This window comes from Pholcus phalangioides, unplaced genomic scaffold, assembly GCF_987345545.1.
Source record: "Pholcus phalangioides strain wild (caught in Gottingen) unplaced genomic scaffold, Ppha-v1.0 ptg000014l_1, whole genome shotgun sequence".
NCBI lineage: Eukaryota > Metazoa > Arthropoda > Arachnida > Araneae > Pholcidae > Pholcus > Pholcus phalangioides.
In genome coordinates, this window is record NW_028301607.1 from 17,324,346 (window position 1) to 17,351,033 (window position 26,688).

The 26,688-nt window shown below is 36.8% G+C and overlaps 1 protein-coding gene across 3 annotated transcripts in view; it reads left to right on the top strand.

The window, feature by feature from the left end:
• The window catches only part of LOC149078228 (uncharacterized), a 49,543-nt gene extending 27,278 nt beyond the window's left edge, over positions 1–22,265 (top strand). For all 3 annotated transcript variants that reach the window (XM_089241831.1, XM_089241832.1, XM_089241833.1), the window contains one exon: positions 21,028–22,265. In XM_089241831.1, the coding sequence (XP_089097957.1) occupies positions 21,028–21,188 (161 nt within the window). In that variant the 3' untranslated portion in view covers positions 21,189–22,265. The remainder of the gene's footprint in view (positions 1–21,027) is intronic.
• The last annotated feature ends 4,423 nt before the right edge of the window (positions 22,266–26,688 follow it).

The window sequence follows — 26,688 nt, forward strand, 5'->3', positions numbered from 1 at the left end:
ACAAGGATGACGTCACTTGTGTTATACAAGGATGACGACCACCAGATGGCGACTCTGGTGGCAACGTCAGCAGTTGTGAGCTTGGCCTGAGTCTGGTCTGGTCGTCCATGTACGGTCCCTTTCAGTGTACACGAGCTCCAAGGAAAGATTGAGAGATTCTGTGCCGCTGTAGTCTAGTGGTCTAGGGCGTTCACCCGGACGGTGAAAGGACGTGGGTTCGATTCCCCGCAGGGGCAGTTGAATTTTCTCTCTTTCCAAAATATATCTTCGCAACATCCAGTTGTTAAAAAAAACCTTCGTATTTACTTCATCCCATGCAAGAATTGCCAAAAAGGGCGTATTGGTCAAACTAGGAAAAATCTGAATATTCGAGTTCTCGAACACCGAAAGCATTTTGAGAAGGGACAGACTAGTACGGCTATTGCCCAACACTGTTGGCAACTCTCACATAATTTTGATTTTGAGAAAGCGTCTGTTTTTAAAAAAGCAACACATAATTCCGAACTGAATTTCTATTCGAGGGATACTTCATCAGAACATGCCAAGATTTCCTCGTTAATGATGGAAGAAACACGCCACCTATTTAGTCAGCTTGGACAGGCTTTATTAACCTCAGTCGAGACAGAATTTTCAACAGATGGCGCCCTAACTCACATCCGAAGACCACTCGGCCTCAGCAAATACAAAGGTGAACTCTCCGGACGACCAAAAATAAACACCCCCCCCCTCCTCAACTACTCATTTGTGTGATTTCTGACCACGAGGTCCTGATGACGGTTCTACAATGGAGAGCCGAAACGCGTCGACCATTCGACAAATTAAATTTTATTTGTCTTAAAAACGTGTCAATTTTTGTATAGATTTTATTTTCATTTCCGTTCCAAGTCCGAAATGAAATCACGTTACTGTACATACGTATTAAAAGATTTCTGTTATCCGTCACAGCTCTGGTCCGGACGGTGACGGTCAATCGAAATTTTATTGTATCGAAATTTATGAGACCGCGGAAAAGTATCATTTTTTGTGTGATACTGATGATGTGTGTGACGTCCAAAACTCAAACTTGTGGTCCATCAATATAAATTGTCTGGTATGGCGTGTTTATAGGAATTTCTCAATATTTCAGGAGTATTTAGTTTCCATAAGTGCAGTATAAGGGTGGATTCACATCTACAGACACTTACCGTGTCGTTTCACACACGGCAAACACTTTTTAATATAAAACTAATGAACATATTCATATCTATCGTATCGTGGCTGCACAGGCGCAAACAGACATTTTTATATAGCATATAGAAATGTCCTCTCCACTTGTCAATACAAGATTCATTGAAAGACTGGTTATTTGTGAAGATGAAGATTACAGGAAGAAAATTCATCACTGCCCCCACGGGGACGCGAACCTCGGTCTCTCGCTTGCCGGACGAGTGCTCTACCTATATCTTTATCTCCACAAATAACCAGTCTTTCAATGAATCTTGTATAGACATTTTTATGTTAAACAATGGTTGCCGTGTCTTACAGCACACGGTAAGGGCCTGCAGATGTGAATCCACCCTAAAGGCTCTCCGCAGAGAGCAGACAGACATTCAACACGATAATTGCATAACGTGAAAAATTCAAGCATTTACCATTTTCAGTTCAAAATATGGAGGACAGATGTCTGCACCAGCAGAACACGAACTCCGACAACATAAATACGTTAGGGGTCACACATACACTCAGAACACATATTTCGACACATGCTGATTCGTTGAAAATTCTGTAGAGGAATGTGTATGATGTGCATAATGCAAGATACACCACTGTCCCACCCCTAAGGGTATTCAGATCACATCGTAAACCTAGTTTGACCAAATGTTAAGTAGTTAGTATAGTATAGTATTATTAAAATGTTGTAAATATCATCCGCCATCCTACTCAGTACAGATCTGACTGAGCGAAATAAATCCCGATTCGAGAGCCAGCGGAGCAGGTTCAAGAAGTGGTGCCAACCCTCTTAATGTCCGTCGTGCGGTTTTTGCTAAAACTACAGAGCTATAGCCTTCGACCGCAGGGCTTAGTGCTACAAAACGGCAGCACCACGTATGACGTGTACAAATGTTAAGTAGTAGTATAGTATTATTAAAATGTCGTAAATATCATCCAGGGCAAATTTCGGTTGGGTGTGTCCGGATTATGCATTCGGAACCTATTGTATGAAATATAACGGACGCTTTAATGATTACAGTGAAACGAACGAGATGCATTTCAATGTCTTCTCTTCCGACTACGTTCGAGAGCACTTTTCTATAAAATGGTGCTGGAGTGAACTTAAATAACATTTTTCGATAGAAAGTGTCCAAAAATGGTGAAAACAATAATAAATTTTGGACTACGTACATGTCATTTTTTTTTGTCAGATTTTATGCAAAATTCGTGAAATAATCGGAACAAATTTCGATTGAAAAAAATACTATGAATGTTTTGCTATTTTCGCAGTAAATTTATGGTGCAAGGTTATGAACCAAAATTTAAAGTATTGTAGTGTATGATCATAAGTTATACTCAAATCTATTAATGTGAATGTCAATTTTTTGAAATTTCATCCTACATATTGTCTATAAAGCATTGTAATTAGACAAATATATGATAAACCTTAGATTTTGATTCATAACCTCAAAAATATATAGCAAAATATTTTATAAAAATTTCGTAGGGATACAATGAATAGATTTTTGAAATCATATTTCAAACTCAAGTAAAATGTAAAAAATATCATTCTTCGTAAAACGCGTGTAAAATTTTTATTTACGGATTACTTGCATGTAAAACGCAACGCTAAAATGGATGTAACTTCGATTTTAAGTGCCATATAAACAAACCTAGGTTATTTTTTACGAAAGCCCTCTTCATTGTGATTCTAAAATAAACAAACCTAGGTTTGTTTTAGAATCATAACAAAGAGGGCTTTCGTAAAAAATATAAATTAATAAATAAAAAAATGTATATTTATTTCAAAATGATGTTTTTCAACGTATGTAGTCGGATACTTTAATTCCTGACTTTTCTATTCATCTTACATTTTTTTCAAATCAGGTACCCCATTGTGCCTATAATAATATTCTCGAAGATTGACAAAATTCGCATGTAAAATCAATCGCGTGGTCGTAGTGGGTTTCGAATTGAAGACTACCCGGAAAAACTACGGAGCATTTCTCGGGGAAGGTGAGAATAGATTTTTGTAGCTTAAAAAGAGAGAGAGAGAGATATGACGCTACAGCAAAAAGTTTGAAAATACGGGGCTTGGATCATTTCTCCGGTTTTGTTTCAGTTGTAAGTACTTCTCGCATGAACGACATTCCGTGTTAAAAAAAATAGCTACGTACATTATTATTGTCGTTTTATCTCACAGTAAATAGTTCGAATATTTTCTGATAATGAGAAAGGCGCCCGCAGGTAACAGGGTCCTGTTAGAAGGGATAATACGCGGATACGTATTTACTCTAATCCTGTTTATAGCTTGACCTTTTTCTAGAAATCGTTTCTATGTATTCCTTTTTTTTCATATCTGATAAAACGAGATGTGGAATTCTTTTCTATTCCTTCGTAGCGGAGATTACGATTCTAAAAGTCCAGGTAAAACCTTCCTCTTACAGCGTAGAAATAGAAAGAATCTGCTATCGCCGAGATCAAAGCAGTAAATGAGACAGAGCTCCATCAAGTTTTCGGTGACTATGCTGGTGCTTTTGATCTTTTCCCCTTTTATTTTACCTTATATTCTTTTATTTTGTTTTTTCTTTTCCGAAGAAACTCGGACTTTTGTTGATTTCTTTTTTTGTTTCGGGAGAAATTCTTTCTACTTTTTGTGTGTGTGTGAGATGGAAACGTAAAAATGAGTAATGGGAAGGAAAGCGACGGATGCATCCAACAATTTTCTGATATATATTTTTTCTTGGTCAGAATTCGTGAGACTAATTAATTAATGACACGAATTCATTTTTTTCGAAAGAAACCTGTGCAAAAGTTTTACCATTTATTTTTAGTTCCCCCTTTTTTTTTTCAAGATATTTTTGATTGCAACCATGAACCTTTTGATGCGAATCAAATCAATATGAAAACAATGAGAAGTTGTTTTTTTTCAATTGTTTATTTTTGCTACGCAAAAATCCAATAAACATGACAATTGCCGCTAGGAAAACTCAACGGCAAACAATTCATCGGCAAAGTGACATGGTAAGTGAGTGGTAGAACAGGTGAGTGAGCAGATGAATAAGTCAGTCGCTCGCTCACTCGATCACTCTGAATACTACTACTAAACCACACATGCGTCCATGTTTCTCTACAAAATTTTTGTGAATGAGTTCGAGTTGGAATGTGTGTGTATGTGTTGTGGACCTAACGTGAAGTTTGTTTGTGTGGTGCTTGTTATAGTGCTCCCATCTATTTGTCGAACTATGAGTGAAGGGTAATGATTGAAGATTTAGATCACTCATGCTGTCACTCATTCAATCGCTCACTCATACGATTATGCGGCCACTCATACGGCTACTCACTCACTCGGTGTCTTACATATTCCCCCTCCTTGCTTATCACGCTGTCATTCCCTCACTGGTGACGAACTGTTTGTTGGTGAATTTTCCTTAAATCTTTGCTTTTATTTACCTCTTTTTAATCAAAGGAAGCATGTTTCTTGATTGCAACCATGGACCTTTTGATGTGAATCACATCTAAACGAAGGCGACGAGAAATTGTTTAGTTTTGTTTTTGGAAGACGGGATCGTAATCGTTAACGCCATCACTCGACGCGTCGCGTTTCAAATTAAGATTAGTGTAGCCGTGGCCATAATTCTACGTGGTTAGTGCGTTTTCTTGATCGCGTGTTCCTCTCTCTTTCCGTGTTCTATTCAAATCACACCCCTGGGAGAACTTATTCTCCCGGTATAGTTACTTACTTTAAATTCATGTTTACCGCAGGTTTCTCGGTTCTTAACGTCGGATACTATTTCTAATTCTTATTCTTGTTTGTTTAAATGGCCATTTGTTTCTATAACGTAAGAATTCATTAACGAAACCAAAGGAGGAGTTCTCAGTTTAACGATATAACGGTTAGTTATTTTGATATCCTTCTAGATCAGCATTTCTCAAACTTCTTTGCCTTTGTGCAATCCCTGAAATAGTTAAAAATAGGTGAAGAGATGGTTTTAGCAGCAGGTCAAACTATTGTGCGTGTAGAGAAAAGTCGTGTCTCTCGTGCTGATTGAATTGCACACTACTCGGATTGTGCAAGACGAACGGGTTCAGTTTCCAGCCGAGACCGATAGACTTTTTCTTTTTTCATCTCGGCAATATTATCCAGAGCATTTATTTCCTTGGTTAGAGTGCAGTTGCTTATCCGCACAAGATCTCCGGGCCGGACACCTCTGCTCTTAAATGTATATGTTATGGTAAATGTGATAAATCAAATGATTATGCATAATCAAATACGAATACAAAGCCACTATCTGCAAAATGCCCCACGAAGTGGCTGAGGAAAAAGTTGCCTATAACAAATATAGATGTCATATATTTCTAAATTACAGCAACCCAATTAAAAACGAAATTATGAAAACTAAATTATAGACTCTAACCGTCGGTTATGATGCATAATCACTGACCATTTTGATAAGTTTGATGAATTTTGCGAATTTATCACATTTACTAGTGAATTATGTATAATCAATGCTCAGCTCGTATGTTTGAATATGACAAATGAATTATTTAAATTTATCGGACATTTTTGCACGAACTTAAGTGTAGGATGATGGATTCGATCGGTTATGTTGATTACAGCAGTGATTCTCAACCTGGGGCCATATGGCTCCTTTGCGGTCCTGGGATATTCTAGGGGGCCACGAGAGAAAATCAGAAGAAAGGTGAACCACGGCAGGTGTGAAGGGAGTCACAGAGAGCTGTGAAGAGAAAAATAGCTTTAAAAGTGAAACATGGTTGAAAAATATTACTGCTTTCTCAGAATTCGTCGGATCCGTCCATAGAAACAGGGCCATCTTAACCCTTGGGTCTATGTGGGCATGACCTGGGTCTTCATGGCTATAATACAGGGAGGGGCACTACACTATATGGGATCTGCTACTATGATTTTCATATGTAAGCTGTTACTTCCAGCTAAGTATGGAGGGCCCCCAGAACAACGGTTGATGTGTTGGGAGGGTCGATTTATCGTGCAGGTTCGTTAGATCGTCCTGTATTTTACACAGACCGTTTTTACCATATAATTTGACTCCTGGGAGAGATTATAATCCACCTTTTGAATCCGTGCCTAGCCAGGATTCCAGAGATAGATTGATCTGATTTTTTAAATTTCATTCATAATAAATTTAGGTTTTAGACTAAATTCGGTAAGCAGAAAGTACCTCACTCTTGGATGAGGGTAGAGGAGACCCTGGATAGGGCAGAAGGGGCCACGAAAAAAAGTGGGATCCATGGGGGGGGGGCATGAGCCGAAAAAAGGTTAAGAAACACTGGATTACAGCAGAGTCTCGATAATCCGAGGTGAACGAGACCAAGACTACCTCGGATTACTGAAAACTCGGATTGTCCGAAAAACAATAGAAAACATTTTTCAGGATGGGGGGGGGGGGTGGTGAGGGAAGGAAGGAATCATCATGAAGCAATTTTCAGATTACCAAATTCACGCGAGCGAAGCCGCGGATAACAGATAGTATATCATATATATTGTGTGGTAAAAACTTAAGAAAATACAAGGTCCATCCCCGGGCCACCGGGCTTGTGCAAAAAACCTACTTCAAACTTTAGTCATTATCGAGGACATATCGACTACATATTCAAGTGACGATTTTTTAGAAAATTCACGAAATGGTTTTGTAAAAATATTTTACACAGAATCCAAATGTGTTTTATTCTTATACATGCAATAAGTAAAAACAAAGTTATGACTTTGTTTTTACAAGTCAAGATTCATTTTTTCGTTACTTAACTCCATGCGAAACCAAATTTCTCAGTAAATATTCCAGGTATTCTCATGAACTTTTTTTAACTGTATTCCAGATAACGTTAGCTGTGCAATGAACTAGGATCATTGCACGAGTGAAACCACGAGCTCCTATATAACCTAGGATCCTATATTATATAGGAGGTCGTGGCTGGGTAGGGTCGGGGGGAGAGAAACGATAGCACTACTCTTGCTGACGTCACAGCATATTCCATCACGTGTGCAGAGGCCTGTTAGAGGCCTTTCACACGGAGCGGATGCGAATGCGGACGCGGGTCCGGAAGAAGTTTTGACAATTGGAATATACTGAGCCTTTCAGACGAGCCGAAAAATCTCCGCACCTAGGAAATGTTCATGCTGGTCCGGACGTCGTCCGCATGTGTCAAAACCTAAGTGCGGGCTCCGCATCCGCACATAGAAGTTTTGACAATAGGTTTATTCGGAGTTATTCAGATGATGAGGATGCGGAGCGAATTCGTCCGCATCTTTGGCTACTTTTTGAAGGTGATTTTTCACGGAATTTTTTAAATTATTTGCCATAAATACTATTAAAAACACCATATGATAGTCTCTGCTCATTAATATAATGTACCTACATACGTCTATCCCTCCGTTTCCTTCTGAGATAGAGATATAGCAACTTCAACTGCCTTTTGTCCATATTTCACAATTTTATACAATAAAACCTGTCAACAACGGCCACTGACGGGACCAAAATTATAAGCCGTTCTGTTCATTACGAATATTTAATTGACTACATACTTTAATAACTTTTAAATTTAATTTAAAAATTTTAATTTTTTAAAATTATTTAAAAATATAAATATCTGAAATATTATTTTAAATATTTGTTATTTTTTTAAATTTTTAATCTGTTAATTTTTTTAAACTTTAAAAAAAATACTTTTATTAAACAACGTTATCCACGTACGGTGTTCACTCAGGGCCGGATTAAGACGTTTGAAGACCCTAGCACTTGAATATTTTTGGTGGTTCCCCCGATACCTACAAGTATATTTTACTCAATATTCAGTCTATGAACTTAAAAAATGAAATTTTATACTTCAGAAATCACTAATCTGAGGATGGGAATCTCACTATGAAAGGTTTATGAAAGTTATTTTATAAAACTTGAAAAAAGCAACTAATAAATTTATCAGTTACATTTGCTCTAATGCAACCGATAAATTTATTAGTTGCTTTTTTTTAAATAATTGTTATAAAATTTTTATAGTGTAATCCCGGCCTAAGGCTGGTATTACACTATAAAAATTGAAAAATGTAACCAATAAACACATCTGTTACATTCGAGCGAACTTAACTGATCGGCCTATCGGTTGCATTTTTCAAGTTTTATAAACGAACTTTTATAAAACTTTTATAATGTAATCCCGGCCTAAGACAGATTAGTGATGTGAATATTTCTAAGCACAGACATTTTGAACGTCTCCACCCCTCCTCTTTTTTTCTACTTCCAAATTCTTTGATATCTCCTGAATTTTTTTTTTTTTAGGAACATCGAATGTTTTCGAACATTGGATGTTTTTGGAATTTTTCTTTCATATTTTTCCGAAAAGACAGATTTGTTTTCAAAATGTTTTGAAAATATTTGAAGACATTTTCTCCCATCGACTACTTGTGAGGATCGGAATGAAGACATCTTTATTCCCATATTCTATGTGGCTCTAGATTAAACCACCAAAGAATACCTCTAGGCTGCATATGGGCAAAATAATGCTGCAAAATAATTACAAAAATTGCGAAAAAAATAGTTTTTATGCACGAATTTCAACCTATAAAGATGCGGGCGAAACACCCGCTGACACATTTCCAGATCACTTGTATCCACGAAACATTTAAAGATCACTAAAGTGGCTGTGTGGGGCACTTATCAATGGGGGGGGGGGGGATGTTACTTTAAGTGCCCACAAACTATCGAAAGGTTTTTCTCGTTTTTGGCGTACCGAGTACGATGCCATTAAAAATATTTCATATTTTCATAAAGGATGGCTGATGACGTAAGCATTATCAGCCCCCCCCCCTTGTCATCAAAAGTCAGAAAATCGGAACACCCACCCCATCGATGCTGACGTAATACTTGAATGGCCCCGAACAAAGAACACCGTTAAAAAATTATCGACTTTTTAAATTGTGGGGAGGCGAAATAATGTTTGCCCCGGGTGGCAAAAATCCTAGTTACGGCTCTGAAAAACACTCACATGCCTGTGCACTTCCTTGATCGCGCTTCTGGCCTCTCACAGACATCTTCACTCTCTGGGTCACTCTTTTGGTCACCCATTCCGTCACTCACTGACTTAGTACTTCGGCGGAGGATTATTTATGGTTTTATTGCCTGTAAGATACAGAAATTTCGCCACCTTTCTCCCATGCTACTAATTTTCTTGAGCATTCATTCCTCAAATTTGCTGCTGCTCCGAACTTGCCACCCTAGCCTATTGCCCACTAAGCCCCTGTAAGTCCGCGTCTGGATGTTATGTATATCTTTTCGGAGTAGGGCAGGTATTACTATTGTCATTGTATCAGGGCTTGTCAGATTATATCTGTCGTAATTATTTATAATTATTTTGCGTGTAAAAATATCATTTAAATGAAAAAAATAGGGATTTCTTATACTTCAAAACAAGATAAAGATTTTTTTTTTTCAAATGAAGCGGATTATGTATCTCTTAACTTTTAAAAGAAATCACCCCCTCCCCCCCTTTTATGCTAAACCTGGTTTGGCTCTTATTTATTTTCCGCAATTTAAGGGATTATTTAGTACGAAAATGTACCCCCCCCCCTCCCACTCTCGTTTAGAAAAATCTGTAAAGAACAGCCAAGAAAAAAGGGGGTTAACGACGGTGAAAGAAAGCGGCAAGAAGAAGAAGAAGTAGTCTTATTTCAGAGGATTTTGTGGTTTTGCAAACTGAGCAAAAATATTGTCTTTCTGGGTTTTTGTCATTTCCGGGAAGCAATGTTACTTAAATCTCCCTTTCCTCTCCAGAAGCCACCTTTCAGGAAAGATTGGTGAGCTAGAGACAGAGAGATAGATAGAGGAGGGAGGGGGGTTACCAAGGAGGAGCCTTGAGAGAGGCCTTGGCCAAAGAGTGGGTTATAAGGAGAAACGGAATGCTGCTATTAACTATGATTTGTTACGCTGTCCCGGCTAAGAAATGTGATATACTATTAGCCTTTCTTTTTCTGGTAAATGCAGAAAGATCAAGCAATTAATTGATGAGCTTTTTTTCCCTCTCTTCGAATGAAAGAAAAGTGAAAAGAGAGAATGATTCGCTGTAGGAGCTTATCTCTTTGCTCTGTCTCCACGTTCGGTAGCTCTTTAAAACCCTCTTGCCGCGATAAATCTCCGCGTAATATAACATTAACGAATCTTTAAAAAGAAAAACAAATTGTGGTCTAAATCCTTTTCACCCGCCCCCCCCCCTTTTTCTTTCGTTTCGGAAATTTTAGTTAAATTTTTGTCATAGAAAGAGAAAGAAAAGACAAAGAATTTAACTTGAACAATAGCTAGATCGGCACTTTTTTTTCTCCATCTGATGAATTTTCGTTCTTGTGTTTTTGACTTATAAAATATGCAACGAGTCGTTTTTTTGACTGTTGCATTGGCGGATTCTAGTCGTCGAACCATCACGTGATTTACGTTGTTTTAAATTGAGACAAATTGTCTGCTCTGCGTAGTAGTGACCCACCAGGTTCGCCGATTTTGTGTCGCGTATTTCTTTCCTTAGTGTATTTTCAGTAGATTAATGATTATCCTCTTCAAACCTTAGCCAAAACTGGCTATTAACAATTTTTTTTTGATTGATTTGTGTTTATTGTATGTCAAAATGCCCTTTAAAAAGAAAAAGAACAAGTAATTAATTGATAAATTAATTTGTTAATTTCGGTCGATATCTTTACTATGATCATTTGAGTTAGGTACACGTGTGTACCTCAGGTCTTAACTTTTAAAAAAGAATCATTGAAACCGTTAAAAATTAAGGTACACATGTGTATTTCTGGAGCGAAGAGGTTATGCATTTATAGAGCCGAGCCGAAACAATAAAACTACTCGCCCAGTGTAATGTTAGCCCTCTTATTTTTGTTCGAATTCAACAGGATACTGTTATACGATAAACATATTATCCTGTTCGTAAAACACTTCCTCGTCTTTAGCAAGAATCCAATACTGAAGCTTTATTTCAGTCTTTAGTTGAGGATGAAAAAAACCAATTGTGAGAATTGATTAGTATCTTTTCCACTTCTGAACAAGACCAAAAAACCTGTGTTGACTTCTAACATCAATGAGGCCTCTGTCTCAATCCTTATCGACGTTTCGACCATCTTTCAAACCGAGCACAAACAATTCACCGATAACAGTTCGTCACCGGTGAGTGAGTGAACGAGGGTGTGACCGTATGAGCGATTGAGTGAGTGGGTGGGTGAGGAATCAGTGAATGGAGGAGTGAGTGACTGAGCGAGCCGGTCACCGTATGAGTGGCCAAGTGAGTAACCTGATGAGTGGGCGACAGTATGAATGACCGAGTGAGTGAGTGACCGTATGAGTGACTCACTCGCTCACCTGCTCATCCACTCACTAACTATGTTACTTTGTAGATGAATTGTTTGTCGAGAATTTTCCTATTGGTGAATTCGCACATGGCCTCAGAGGAACGTGCTTATTAGTAGTAGTGGCGTCGTTGTTAAGGAGATCCATACGTTTGCCGTAACAAGCAGCCTTCTTGCGAGAGTGCCATAAATCGCGTTGTTACCCGTTATTGCTGCTAAACAAATCACCTAGCCCTCAGAAAACCGATAAGGGTTTTATTTTGAACCTTCTTAATATTCTATGTTTTCTGCGGGGGTTTAATGTTTTGGCTTAGCTGTTTATAATAGCTAATGTATGTTAATCCTTAGGCCCGTCCGTTCTGTTCCGCCATTGAACATTATACTATTTACGTTAATATTATTAATCGAGATTTAATCCCTTTCATTCCGGGAAAGTATTACGATTTTGTATCTTTTGTCAAGAAGTGGTTGGGTCGAGTTTTGAAACTCGCATAAACCTTATCTGAAGGAGTTTATTACAACTCTCACTCTTTCTATGTAGGTCTTTTTATTATAGATTCCTTCAAAATTGTGCGTTTTTCGACTCTCGCAGTGATTCAGAAACATCGGAAATACATCAGTGAGCGTCTTCCAAAATAAATCTTCTGACCGAGCATATGTGCTTCTTTTCAGAGTATCTCTACATGATGTAATCATCTCAGGAATTTTTACTCATTTTTTTCCCCCTTTTCCCGAAGGAATCGGAAAAAATGCTGTTCCGATATTTTCTGTTTCCAGAAAGAAACCGTGAGTAAAGAAGAATAGAAGGCACACACGGGTAAGTACTTTGGTGTGATGGAAATGCGCTCGTTCCGTTCGAAGATGCAACGGAAATAATATCAATGGCTTGTCATTTATAGAAAAGAAAAAGAGGGGGAAAAATGAATAACGAACGTATTACGACCGTGAGAATTTAAACTTTGGAAAACGAATGAAAAATAGAATACGCGTTGGGCGTCGAGTTTTCTTCTTGTAAATCCCAGGAACAACAAACTAATATCGCTCGTTTCTGGGAACGATGCTCCTTCGGTAAAGACGAATGAATAGATAGATGCTCGTCCAGGAATTCGACGGACAGGAATTCTTTCGGCAGATAGTTAGTTGCCCTAGAACAGATTGATTGGATGTTCTGGTCACGTGATTGTTATGAAGAATGCCACTCGTGTGTATCAAGGAATTGCTTTATCTAGGTGTGAATGCAAGGGAAAACAGATAAAATTTTAGATTGTGTGTTATTAGAGACAATTCCTAGACTAACCATTTACTCCTAATAACTACCCCCATCATTAATAATTCACTCCCATAAAAACGTATTAAAATATATTTTTTTTACCGGATTTTTTTATTCAGATGTAAATTGGCGCTCTTAGCAAATTTTTTATTCAAACAATACACAACAGTGTGATTAGAGTGGATTAATTTTTTAATAAGTTACAATAGCCAACGAAACAGTTATTTTCCGGATATTAAGCTCAGGTGAACTCGGAAAGGAAAATCATCACGTCTCCGCAGGGACTCGAACCCAGGCCCTCTTGCATACCGGGCAAGCATGCTACCATCTACCACCGGTATGCAAGACGGCCTAAGTTCGGAAACGTGATGAATTTTCTTTCCGAGTTCACCTCAGCATAATATCCGGAAAATAACTGTTTCCTTGATATTTCGGGCTGAGAAAAAAGCCATCTATCTTACAATGGCCAGTTCAGGGTAAAATATACAATTTATATTTACTTTACTGTTATCTAATAATCTTGCTTATCAAAGTTGGTTTGCTCTTGAATTTTATTTCCAATTCCTTCAGTTTGATGTGATTCAAAAGATAAACTTTGAACACGTAAAATTTCAGCAGCTCTTGGAAAGTGACACCAACAATTAATTAATTATTTCTAAGTTAAAAGAAAAAGTAACTTATATAACCATATTTTGTCTTAAAATAACACTAAAACGCGTATTTTCCAAAATGCAATAAAATTTTGAGAAAATAAATAGGTATAATAGGTATTTTTCGACTTATTTTTGTCGTGTGTATTAGAATATACTCGGGACTATATAGAGGGTTAAGTGGGTTATTTGATAAATATTGTACACTGCCATTATTTTTACCTTTACAGCATATATTCGTGTATAAGCCGATCTCCGTTCCCCCCACTCGAAGACCACCAAAACGGCGAAAAATTTGAAACTCTTTCAGCCGCCACCCAAAAATGAGACACATTTTAGGGGAAAAATATATAGAATTTACATTTCTCCGAGATTTAGAACAGTTATAGTGAAAAATGATCAAAACATTCAAAGGCCGGGATTACACTACAAAAGTTTGATAAGTTCTCTTCTTAAGATAGTCCTCCTCAGTACCTCTTCCAAATATTACTACATAGTCACTTTGTTTTTCTATCACCACGTTTTAAAACGTTGAGATTTAGATTTATTAAGATATATTAAGGTTGACACATCTTTTCCCTGGATTGTTCGTGAAATGCAGAGGCTGTTTCGGTTTGGGAAATAATTTTCGTGGATCCTTACCTCGAGGATACGGCACATGACGCAACACTTCTTATTCGCACTTTTTCGGGAAATCGGTTATAATGAGGCGGCCTAAACCCTCTGGTTAATCAGCTTATATCTCCTATGAGGCCAAAGCGAGGGGTCGTGGTCAGTTTCGGGTCATAATGAGGCGCTCAGGCTCACCATCCACCTTTGAGCTAATAAAGAGGTTGCCGCTCGTCTTACCCAGACAAACATAAAAACAAAATAAACATCGAATATTTATAAACGTCGGAGAAATATATGACATCCATATTTTTATGGGCATCTTTTTCTCAGCCACCTCGTTGGGCATTTTGCCTGCTGTGGCGTTGTATTTGTATTTGTAAAAAAAAAAAGCATTTGCCGGCGGAGTGCAAGTATTAAAGCTGCAAAAAATTATAAAAGTGTTAGTCATTCTCTCTGTCGCTTCTTGGCGATTTTTATAAAAAACTTCTTTTCACTCTCTCCTCTCTTCTAGAGATGTTTCCATCTTTCTCTGTCTGTGCTGTGCTTGACCATGTGTTGTTCGAATGACGTCACTCTGAGACTAGGGTACCGCGATTTTTAAATTCATTCTTGGTCTCTATTGGCGTTCAAAATATTAATATTTACAATTTGTTTTGAGTGACCCGTAGTAATTCCGCGGGATTTCTTTTCATATTATTTTTATGGATATTTAAAAGAGTAGATTCGAACTAGACGTCACTTAGGACTATTTTCCTTGCCACACCAAAGTGACGTGCTCTAGAAAAGCTACGAAAACAACGCTTCCGGAAAACAACTAATCACCGGGGTTGGGTTTTTGATGTCAAGCGTAAACTGTCAGAAATTGGTAAACCGTCAAAAACTTAAATGATGCTTTTGGATAATGTTTTCAACACAATACAAATACAACGCCACAACAGGCAAATTGCCCAACGAGGTGGCTGACTTAACAACATCATGGATCCCCGAGCCATTTTTGGAGGCCCTACCTACTACTGCTACACCCCCCCCCCCGGAACCCCCAACGAATCGGTACATGCGGGAATGTGCGTGTACGTGTAGTGAAACCTGACGTGAAGTTTTTTGTTTCTCTGTAATGCTTGTTATGTGTAGTGCTGCCATCTGCCACCAGTTTTTCTAACTATGAGTGAAGTGTTATGATTGGATGATTTATCGTTGTAGGACTGTTGCTCTCTGTGGCGAGACTTTTTAACGGGGAGATCGGCTCGCATTTGCGCCTTGAAGTTGGGAACCACAGAAAACCAACTTCAGCCGACCACCACTGTGGGGTTCGAACCCGGATCCTCGCATCGCGAGTCCGTCACTATAACCACTCGACCACCACAATAGGTATATAACGTGATGAAAAACTTACATTTTTGCGTATTATTTTTTCAGTTTTAATTTTAAATATTATTTGATACAAATATTTTTTATACAATAATCATTGTATAAAATATTGATTATAATTTGCAATTTTGAATTTTTCGATATAAAAGAGTCTAGAACATATTTATGATTTGATATATATAACATATGCATCATTTAAACCTTCCCCCCTCCCCTGTCATCAAAAGCCAGCAAATCCGAAACCCCCTTCGCCATATCGATGCTGACGAAATACTTGAATGACTCCTCACATGTGTTCAATTTGCTAAGCGAAATAGAGCTGTTTATTCGAAATATGCGTAATAAGGCATCAGAGTTAGGTTTTTGACTTCAGAAACCAACTCAGTACTAAAACAGTCGAACACTTTCTATCATTGTTGTCAAATATTTTTTTTTAACCTGATAGATATGTTAAATAACAAAACACTTACTTTTACGTAGGCTAGAGTGTGTATTCATCATTTTCAATTATCATAATTTTTTACAACATAAGAAAGATATGGCGAATACATTTTAGAATCTCTAATAAATTTGAATTAAGCCTATGAGACAATTTAACTATATACTCGTAAAATGAATTATAAAAATTATATCACAGTCCTTGGACCAAGGTAACATATCTACCTGAAGCTTTTCATCACACCTGGAGAAATATCATTGAAAGTTTAAAATAAATTCAACTAATTTCAATTTAATGAGAATTAGAAAAAATTATTTTCAACTTTTTTAAGTAACAACGCAATTAAAAATTATTTATTTATTAAATGGCACTGATCTCTTCGGTACTACTGGAAAATGAAAATTTCATCTTATGGTAAAGATCATTAGAAAACAGATTATTATTAGGGCTGGGGATGGATTAAAATTTTTAACTGGTTAATCAAAAAGTTTTAATCAATTAATGGAATTTTAATGGGATACATTTTTGTGACCATATAATATTAATTAGATGCTTTTTAATATTAATAAAATATATTTTATTCATTTCACACACCTATCCTGCAGATTTAAACAAATATAGGAATGGATTAAGAAATTAGGGCTGCCCATTTGGAGAAATTTAATATACTGAACATAATTTTGTCAAAACCTGTAATTTCTTCACTAGAATCTTGTTTTTTTGTTTTTTCATGCTACTCACTGATTTCGAAACTGATTTCGATAATTCAGTTGCTTGCTCTGCTTTCAAATGACTGCTGAAACTGCTCTCAAGTGGTACATGAAAGAAGAGGAGCTGAGAGCTGATGCCTCAAAGAATATGAAAAACTACTGCTCATAGTGGAGACGATAAATTTTGGTCATGTCTTCTAAAACTCTCATCAAAGTCAATTTGAAACTGAAATCTTCAGTTTTTTTTGTATCGACTTAACGAAAAATTTGATCAAAATATTGATTCAAATATTTTTTGATATGGTCACTTATACAAAATGTTATATATAAGAACGTAATTTGTAAAACAAGTAATCGCTTTTTTCAAGTTTTTCAAACAAATCAAGTTGATTCCCAAACTTTTAATAAAAATTTTAATCGAATTGAAGGAGTCGATTAACTTAACTAAAAGTTTTAACTTCGATTAACAATTGATCGATTAACCGAACCGATTAATCTTACCAGCCCTAATTATTTTTATAAATAATAATTACAATATCAAAAAATATCATGAAAATCCTCATTTTCCTCACTGCAGTGTAGCATTGAAAAACAAAACACTGCTAAAAGTTTTTTAGCAGTTTTTTGCTGTAACCAATTTCTCAGCTTAGAGAATGCAAAAGACGAGTCCTGCAGAATTTGAATTGCTTAAAAGCATTTCGATCGACATATCTACAAAGTTCATCAGGTATGTCACTGCCAGGGTTTGGAAGCTTCTTCCGAGTTTCAAAAACCGTTAAAAAACAGCCGAAAGAAATAGGTTTGTTCTATTGAATTCGGGAGAAATGGAAGAATCTGATTTGTGTGTAAAAAATTACTTCATTTCATACTCATGCAATCATAAGCTTGATGTACCGCTGTTACAAAAGAATTTTATCAATTATAATATTAGAAATAGTATATAATATAGCACCCATTTTGAAAGGGTTTATTAGTTGCATATTTAAATAAAAAGTCCTTTATTTGCGTATAAACTTTGTTCACTATTATCAGTTCAGTGCAACATGGTGTAACAAAACCTTTTTTGTTATGACAACAGCCAGACTGTTCCAAAGTTAAGTGGCCAAATCCAAAAAAAATATGTGAAATTATTTTTAAACCTTGTGAATTTGCGGGGCAACTTAGAAGCATTTCAACACAATCATAGCCTTTTAAAAATTTAGATGTATAATACACATCCTTTTTCTCACTATATATTTTTTTAAAGTACTTAGAACGGTATGACCGAAGTAAGGTTTGCACTTACAGTTAAAAAAAAAAGAAAAGAAATCGCAAGTTATTATACTTTGCCACAGTTCCTGTTCAGAATTTAATCTTTCACCCTAATATTCAGGATCGATAAGACGTGAACAAATGATAGGGAAAGATGATCTTTAAATTGTATAATATTTTTTATACTCAAATTAACATTTTGTGTGGTAAGGGGGGGGGGATAACAAGCAATAATTATGTATACTTTAACCAAACAATACTTGGTGCACATTCTTTCAGTGTCTTCCGGTTTTTTCCAGTTTCTTCCACTGTCTCGAAAGAAATAGGGTTCTTCCGGAAGAAACCCAACCCTGCTTTAAACATTACATGCAATCAACGTGTGCATTTCCAATGGGAATTTTTATATGGAAAAGCAATATCCGAGGTTTTTGACGTGGCAGTTTAAACCACAGTTTACACCATCAAAAACCTGCCAACCCTGCTAATGACAGATTTTTCATCCAGATTGCACCACCCATTCCTCCGTGGTATCACCTTCGGTATTGCTTTTTAAATGACCCTCGTAAGATAAATAAGCCACTGTTTTTATGTGACTGTTTTAAATAGTAGAAAGAACATGTTCTTGATATGTAGAACCAATAAACGAACTTTGTTTTTCTATTCTAAATCAGAATGGCATCAAGAAGTCAAAATGTTTAGAAATATCCTCTCTTGTCTGAAGGAAACATATCCAACCAATGTTATTTTATGCAGTAAAGGATTAGTTTTATTCGTTATTATACGGTGTCAAGAATTTGTGTCGTTTTTTTCTCCGCTCTCAAACATTCTCAAAGAAACGAAAGCGGAACAAGAATAAAAAAACCGTAAATTTTTCGCTGTTAGAAAACATTTGTGACGTATGTGACTCTGTATGCTCGATGTACCCTAATGTACTGCCGGGAATAAAAACATGAAACCAAGAAGGAAACTTTATGGGTACTTTGTTCTTGGCAGCGTACATACCAACCAACGACTGAGTTATAGCGGGAATATAATCGAATCTTTAGTTTTTCGGCGCCATAACGTCTCATCGCCGAAATGTTCTCGTCGCCTAACCGTCCCGATTTCGATCGACCTCGTGTTTCGACGTTTGCATCCGTCATTTCACAAAATATTTGTGATTTTACTCCTTTGATTCCAAAGCACCGTGGGAAGAGCCCTTACTAGAGTAACTTCGCTTGAAATAGATTATCATTGTAAGTGGCATCGGTGCGTGTGCTGTAGAAAACCCGCGAATTTTTTAAATCTGTCCTTTCTTGCGTTTTATGGTAAAGAGATTCCCAAACTTTTTACTTATATATCAAATATTTCGCACCTCAAGTTGCATTCTCAGTCGCCATCACAAACTGGATGGGAATCGCGCCCCCTATCGCTATACCCAATATAGTTCTATCCTTAAAAGTTCTCGTGTCACCACTGGGTGATCATACGGCATATTAAGGTGGACTTAATATGCTTGCTTACACAGTCAAACTCACAAGGAAAGAGTGACGTCTTCAAAAAGTTCTGACGAATTCGCCACTTAATCTACTCATACAAATATAATATGAACAAATACGGCTGAATTATTATTGGTCACAAAAAAAGTAAATATTTTATGATATGAAATATACGACATCTCCATATTTGTTATTGGCATCTTTTTCTCATCTACCTCGCTGGGAATTTTGCCTGTTGTGGCCTTGTATTTGTATAATGTTTTGAACGCCAATAGAGACCAAGAATGAATTTAAATTTCCCGCAGCCCCCGTGTTAGCGTGACGTCATTCAAACAACACATGATCAGGTACAGCACAGACAGAGAAAGATAGGAAAAGTTTCTAGAACAAGAGAGAGTGAAAAGACGTTTTTTACAGAAATCGCCAAGAAGCTCAAGAGACGATGAGTAGCCAACTGTAACCTTTTAAATATTTTTTTGCGAACTTTAATAATTGCACTCTGCGGCTAATTTTTTTGTTTTTATTTGTTTCTGGGTGAGATGAATTTACTTAAATTTTTTTGAGGAAGACACCCTAGGAACCTTTTCTTTTGTCAGTTATAAAGATCTCAGTGTTGATGTTAAGGACCCTCGCTTGTAACGTCGGTAAAATCGCAACAACCTCGGATATAACGACACATTGTCATCGCTCTTGCTTCCGTGCATAAAAATTATAGTATTTCCCGTATATAATTTTGTTCTTCCCAAATTTTTTTATTAAAAAGTGTCCATTTTTCCCCGATTTTTTCAACGGAACTTACCTTTAGTCTTAATCTTTATCACATGTTGCGGATGAAGGTGATTTTCATAATTCATAAATTTATGCTGCAATAAATCTGTGCTCAGATGGCAAAATTTAATGTCTCTTTTTTAAAATTTCACGAGGGCAAATTGTAAACAATATTTTGCAAAAATGTGATACTGCGGCTTTTTGACTAATTGTAATTTGCCTCCGTTGGTTCCGCATAAACCGAAAGAGGTGGACGAAATTTTGTCACCTTCCAGAATATTTTGACGACCAAGACTTCAGAATACGAACAACTCAATTTTTTAGGAAAAGTGACTTGTGACATTTTGCCATCTGACCATAGTAATAATACGACTATAAATATTCATTTTACAAATTGGCCATGTTCAATTTTCTTTCCGGCGGAATACATTTAAAATCACTGTAGGTTTGTAATAACAATATTTTTGTGTAACAATATTTCCCGTCGAGGGTTGTTTATAAGCCACATACTTATACACTCTTGCATATCGGGAAAGCATGCAAAGAGACCACTGGGTTCGAGTCCCGGTGGAGACAAGATGACTTTTTTTCCGAGTTCACCTCAGCATAATATCCAGAAAATATATGTTTCCTTGTGTTTATTCTGTGTCAAAAAATTCCCCTTGAAAATAATATATATATATTTTAAATTTCATGATTAATTAATTTGGGTCCATATCTTTACTACGACCATTGGAGTTAAGTACACATATGTGGTACATTAAACAAGCCTTAACTGGAATAAAAGTATTAAAAACCATTTAAAAAGAACTGTTGAACCTGGGGATCCACATACGTGGACCTGTGGGGCGAAGAGGATATAAATGTCGTCAGAGAAGAAATTGCACGTTATCAGTCTAATGATCCGCATTAATCTCGTTGCAGGTATTAGAATGGACGAAGACTTGGAATCCAGCAAGAATCGACTGCGCTACGTGATCGCGAGCACTGCCGATCAACCGGACAGCGGAGGTCGCCCTTCATCAAACCTGAACATTTGGCTGACTATTCTGATAGCTGTCATTGCGGCTGCCATTCTCTCGTGAATTCTGTCGAACTTGGTTCAGGGAATCAATAGAGCTCTGTAAATTTGTGCAAGTTCCTTCCATCCGCGATGCCTCAAGGAAGACCCTCACTGAAAAATTCCCCTTCAAAAATTCGATAGACGATTAAGAAAAAATATGGATATTGAAACAAGGAATTTCTTTTTTGATTCCAACGAAAAAAAACGTTGAAAAAGTCACACCATTATACAGCAGTAGTATTTACAGTGAAATGGCGAAGTGAGATTTCATCACCTAGTTGATGATGACTTTGACTTGACGGTAAAGATCCGGAATGTTTAACTTAGCCAAATATGATGTGTGATATATACAGTGCGCGTCACATAATGTGACCACATCGGGACTTTCTGATAACACTAACCGATTGATAACTACATTAGAAATAAATCTTGAAGCAAATTCGATGGCCAACGTCCCGTTTGATCGAACAGGACAACTGCGCTCTTCTTTTCCACGTAACTAGTTACAGTGTTCAATTTGCGCTCTTTTCGTTTATCATATTTCTAAGGCCAGGATTACACTATAAATGTTTGATAAAAGAACTTCTACAAAACTTGAGAAAACAACTAATAAGCTTGTTGGATACATTTCCTCAAATGTGACCGACACGCTTAATGGTTACATTTTTCAAGTTTTATAAAATGTCTTATATCAAACTTTTATAGTGTAATACCAGCGTAAGCAACGTAAATGGTTCCTGACGTGAGCGATTTTTCGATTGGATTTCGGTTCGAGATTACGGAACAAAAAAAAAAAAGAATTTTGTCTTTTTACATGAAATCCAAAGGAATTTGAATTTATACATTTTCACGTTGAAAGAGGAGAAACACCATGTTCGTGTCTGATAACGGCAATCAGACAAACGTGAATGTGTCAAGGGGATACGTGCATAATCTACGTTGCGATCGCTTTTAGGTGTTACTAAATCGCTTATGCTCTCCCTAGAATGTAATATTGGTTCGTCGTCCCGAACCTTTTGAGCGTTTTTTGTTAGCATATTACTCAGCTGATGTCGTATATTTCTATCAATAAATAAACATTCTGTGGCAACACGAAAAATTTGTTAGCTTTTATCTTAATCAGTGTATTCCAGACAGGTCCGATATTGGCTGATGAAAAAGTTCAATTTTAGGCAATTGATGCTTTTTAATTTTGAAATTTGAAAATGTTTATCAAACTTGTATTGATATTTATGAAAATAGTGCTTTTTACGAAGATTATCAAAAAGTTACACGGTTTTGGAGAGATTTATCCTATAATTTCGGTACAGAGAATGGGGATCGCAGCGATGTCTCAACGGTGGAAATCAAAATGAATCTAAAACTGACCATTCGAAATTTAGAAAAGATTCTTAACATGGCTCAAAAGCTAGCAAACATCTCGCAAAATTAGTCGTGAAGGTGTGCGCCATCATGGAAAAGTCACGATGTCCTGGGAAAATCTCGAATGGTGGTCGGCTGAAGGGTGTTCTCTAGTTTTCCAACTTTAAAGCGCGAATGCGAGTTGGTTTCTGTTTCGGGGGGGGGGGAATCACCGTGAGCAATAAAAACACACACAATCTCAATAATTATATCACTCAATAAATTCTGGGTTTGCCGGAAGTTTCCATTGCCCACCCCCCTTCCGGGGGCCGAAATGCATACGTTGCTTCTTGCGATAGAGCCTGGGTGTCGCGGTTTCTCCAATTCTCCATCAGAAACAATCGGGATTCCTAATGTTAATCGGCATTGCGCCAAATCTCGTTGAAATGTTTCATTTTGCGACAACGTCGCCAAAGAAAGAGCGTTGTTTGCCAATAATGCCACCAAATAACATGTGTTAAATCGCCAAGTGAGTCTAGGAAAAGTCACCACTTGTCCGGCAAAAATTTCGTGGATTGGTATTCAGTGTGTCACATGCTCCTGAAACGCTTCGAAAACGCCCCATTCGTCTTTGGTGAACCAAAAAACAGATTCGTGGAGATGGGGACGGAGGAGGGTCGGCTGAAATGTTTTATCACATCCGTTATACGAAAGAGACATTTGAGAATAGTTGGAGAAGTGTGTGTCAGTTTTATTTGTTTCATTTTCACGAAAATTATTTATTTGAAAAATTTCTCGCTGAAGTGATTATTATAAAAGCTCCACACATATTCATTTTTTGCACACTAAACCCCTCATAAATTCTAATAGAGTTTGATTTTTAAAATGGCCAAAAAATTGGCCACTGTTGAAAGGAATGATTTATGGATTGCATACACATCGAGCAATAGAGGTTGAATACTGAAATTTTTTCTTTGTTCAAAAACTGTCAAAACTTACAGAACCACGCAATAGTTAGTAAATCGGTAAAGATTGGACGATTATATTTCAGTTCAGATCAAACGTTGGGCTGCCAATAAAGTAAGGCTCTCCTTACTTTCTTGGATAACCAATAGGTAGTCGACACCCAAACAACGAATCAGCACTGTTTTCTCAATTCCTTTTGGTGATGAAAACCGAAACTAATACTGTATTTCGAAACACATAATTTGTTATAGTTAAATTTGATTTTCGAACGATTTTCAACGAGAGAGGGAGAAAAATATCCTATATATCGCTATGGTTGCAAATTGAATTTTGATACAAAGAAAATGATAAAAAGAAATGTAAGAAAGAGAAAATCCGAATTCCTATACACGTCAGAGAATTCGAAGTGTTCAAACTCGTAAATACTGTATGTGATTGAACGGAATGCCTTTATTATTTTTTTGTTTATCAAAATTAATAAGACTTTTGTATGCCACTCGAGTTATTCGAAACTTCCGATGCAAAACGAAAATCAATTTGCGTTGATACTAGTAGCTGTGGTCCAGAAATGAATACATCACCAACCTCTCAATATAAGACTTCAACACCACCACCAAAATCATACTCTATCGACGGTCGGAAATGATGGAAGTAGAATCGATGAGGACGGAAATCGTGCAATAAGGTTTCGATTTTTACCTTATTCGTTCGGTACTTTCGCCAGAGACGATTCTTTGCTTTCTGGTTTGGAATCGAATTTTTTTTGTGTGTGTGTGTGTTGCATTTAACGCTTGCATTTGCCTTGCCTTTCTCTCGTTTATGAGAATTTGATACGGGATTTCTTTTTGTAATCACATTTTCGGAAAGTAATACTCGTTCCATAATTTAAAAACAATCAGCAAGAAATTTTTGGGAATTTTTTTAATGTAAAATTTTTTCCATTGTCAACATGTAAATTCAAGCACTTTTGATATAGTGTGGTGGGTTTTGGATCACCGGATTGGTGTTCATCCGTTGCTAATTGCTTGTTTGCATCCAGTTCTTCTTTATTTACAGCTTGAAATTCGAATCTATCGCAAGTGAGGCAATTTATCTCCCCACCCCCGCGTTTACACAATAAGTTATATTATTGAGTAGCGTAAGCACACACAGTAGTGAGCTTGTATATTTTCAGATGCGTGCGCGATAGGTGCACAATTCAACAGAAATTAATTTCGAAGATTCCCCGGGACACTTGTTTGTTCTGTGTTTTATTTTTATGTAAAACCTACTGTCCTCGATACTATTAACGCTGGCAGTGGTACCAAAGTATTCTGTTATCACATTAATCAGTAATTAATTACCTAAAAGAGAGTGTAGTCCCTCTCGCACAAACAACCCTAATACTGCGTGATTAGAAAGTCCGATTATTGGAGGGACGCCATCTGTTGCAGAAGAAAAACAAGCTTTCGACAAGGGTTAATAAAATTCTCTATTAACCCTTTGGCTTGTGCACAGTCAGAGATATGATTCTTCCTTTGTGCCAGCGAAAAAAAAACCTTTCTTTTGTAAAAGATGGCACTCAATCTCAAACGTTGCATAGAATTAGGGGTTACCAGATCCGAAGATTGAGAAAGGAGGACGTTTGCGCACAGAGCCTTAGTGACGTCCCTTATCCCAAATTCCCCAATAGATGGGGCTACTATACTAACCAATAGACCGGCTGCACCAATAATTTTTCATGTAATTTTTTCCAACTCTAAAACAGAACCACTAAAAAAAGCAGAAACAGAAAAAATTCGGGAAATTTCGACGGCTATTGGTGAATGAGTGTGGGAGAAAGACCGCAAAAACACTCATATCAATGAAGAAATTTATGTTTCATAATGGAGAAACAAAATTTCCTGAGAAAAAATGAAAAATTCCGGAAACCTGAAAAGGAGGACAAAAAGGCGAATTTTCCTAAACGTAGGAGGACGCTTGAAATTACATCAAAAAGGAGGATGGTTGGTAACCCTACATAGAATCAAACGTTGCAGATTGAACAGAATTGAAAGAAAAGGAGACCTGTCAGAGAATCACGAAATAAAGAAAGGGGAAAAAAAACATAACACGTATTTTTTTAAGCCATCTATGTAATTTTAACAATCTCATTAAAGAAAAAGAAATCCACATCATCACATGATGAGTAATAAGGCCATCACGCAAAACCAATAGGGACAATTTGAGGGTTAAAAGTGCACGATTATGCATATCAGTAGGTGCTGCCATCGATTTCATGATCATTTTCGCTGGAGGTGTTGAAGCTGTTGAGTGAAAAAAATCACCAAAAGTGGGATTTTGATGTGCGAAATTCGTACGTCGGCGAAAACGGGAGAAAAGATCATATTTAACATGTGTGAAAGAAATAATTTTTTCGCACCAAGGTTGTTGTTCCCGATGAAATCGAATAAACATGATTGATTCTCATAATTATACCAGATTGCCGTCGGGCATATGTTACTAAACGCGTTAAAAATATTGCGAATTATTCAAGAAGTGATCATAATTCAATAACGTCACATTATTATTTTCGTGTTTCATACATGGAAAAAGTTAACATCACTAAAAATACGTTCTCGGGCCATTTTCGGGAACTGGAATCGAACACGAACATTTTCTTTTAACCGGGGAAAAGAAATCGACGCGGTGTTTGGCGGAAGTAATCGAAAAATGCCTTCTAAGAAAGAAAATGGGGGAAAAAGAAGGGAAATTTGAATTGAATCGGACAATTGATCGAACAGCGAAATGTGTTCGAGGGAGAAGGAAAAAAAGTTTAGCATCTTCTACTTTTCTATTTATTTATTAAATGTGAATTTTCCTACACTGATCTGCAATCTACGAGGCGTGATTCTGTGGTTACGCCTTTAAAAGACATTTTTTCTTCTTTCGAATACCATTTCTATGATATTTAAAGACACACTTTTTTTTCCCCACAACAAGGAACCGAACGGGACGCGGAATTGGTTGCAGGAAAAAAAGATCTCGTCAGAAATAGGGAAAAACAATTTTCTCCTGTTCCGTAAATGCACCGTAATTCTATGGGAAGGCAGAAGAAAATATGTATTTATATAAATAAAACTCCCTTTTTAACGGTTTCCCATCATCCGATCTTACTTTGAAGGAAAAAGATGTTTTCAATATGGATGATTTCAATGAAATTGGAGGGTCCTTTCAGTCGGAAAACTAATTTTTTG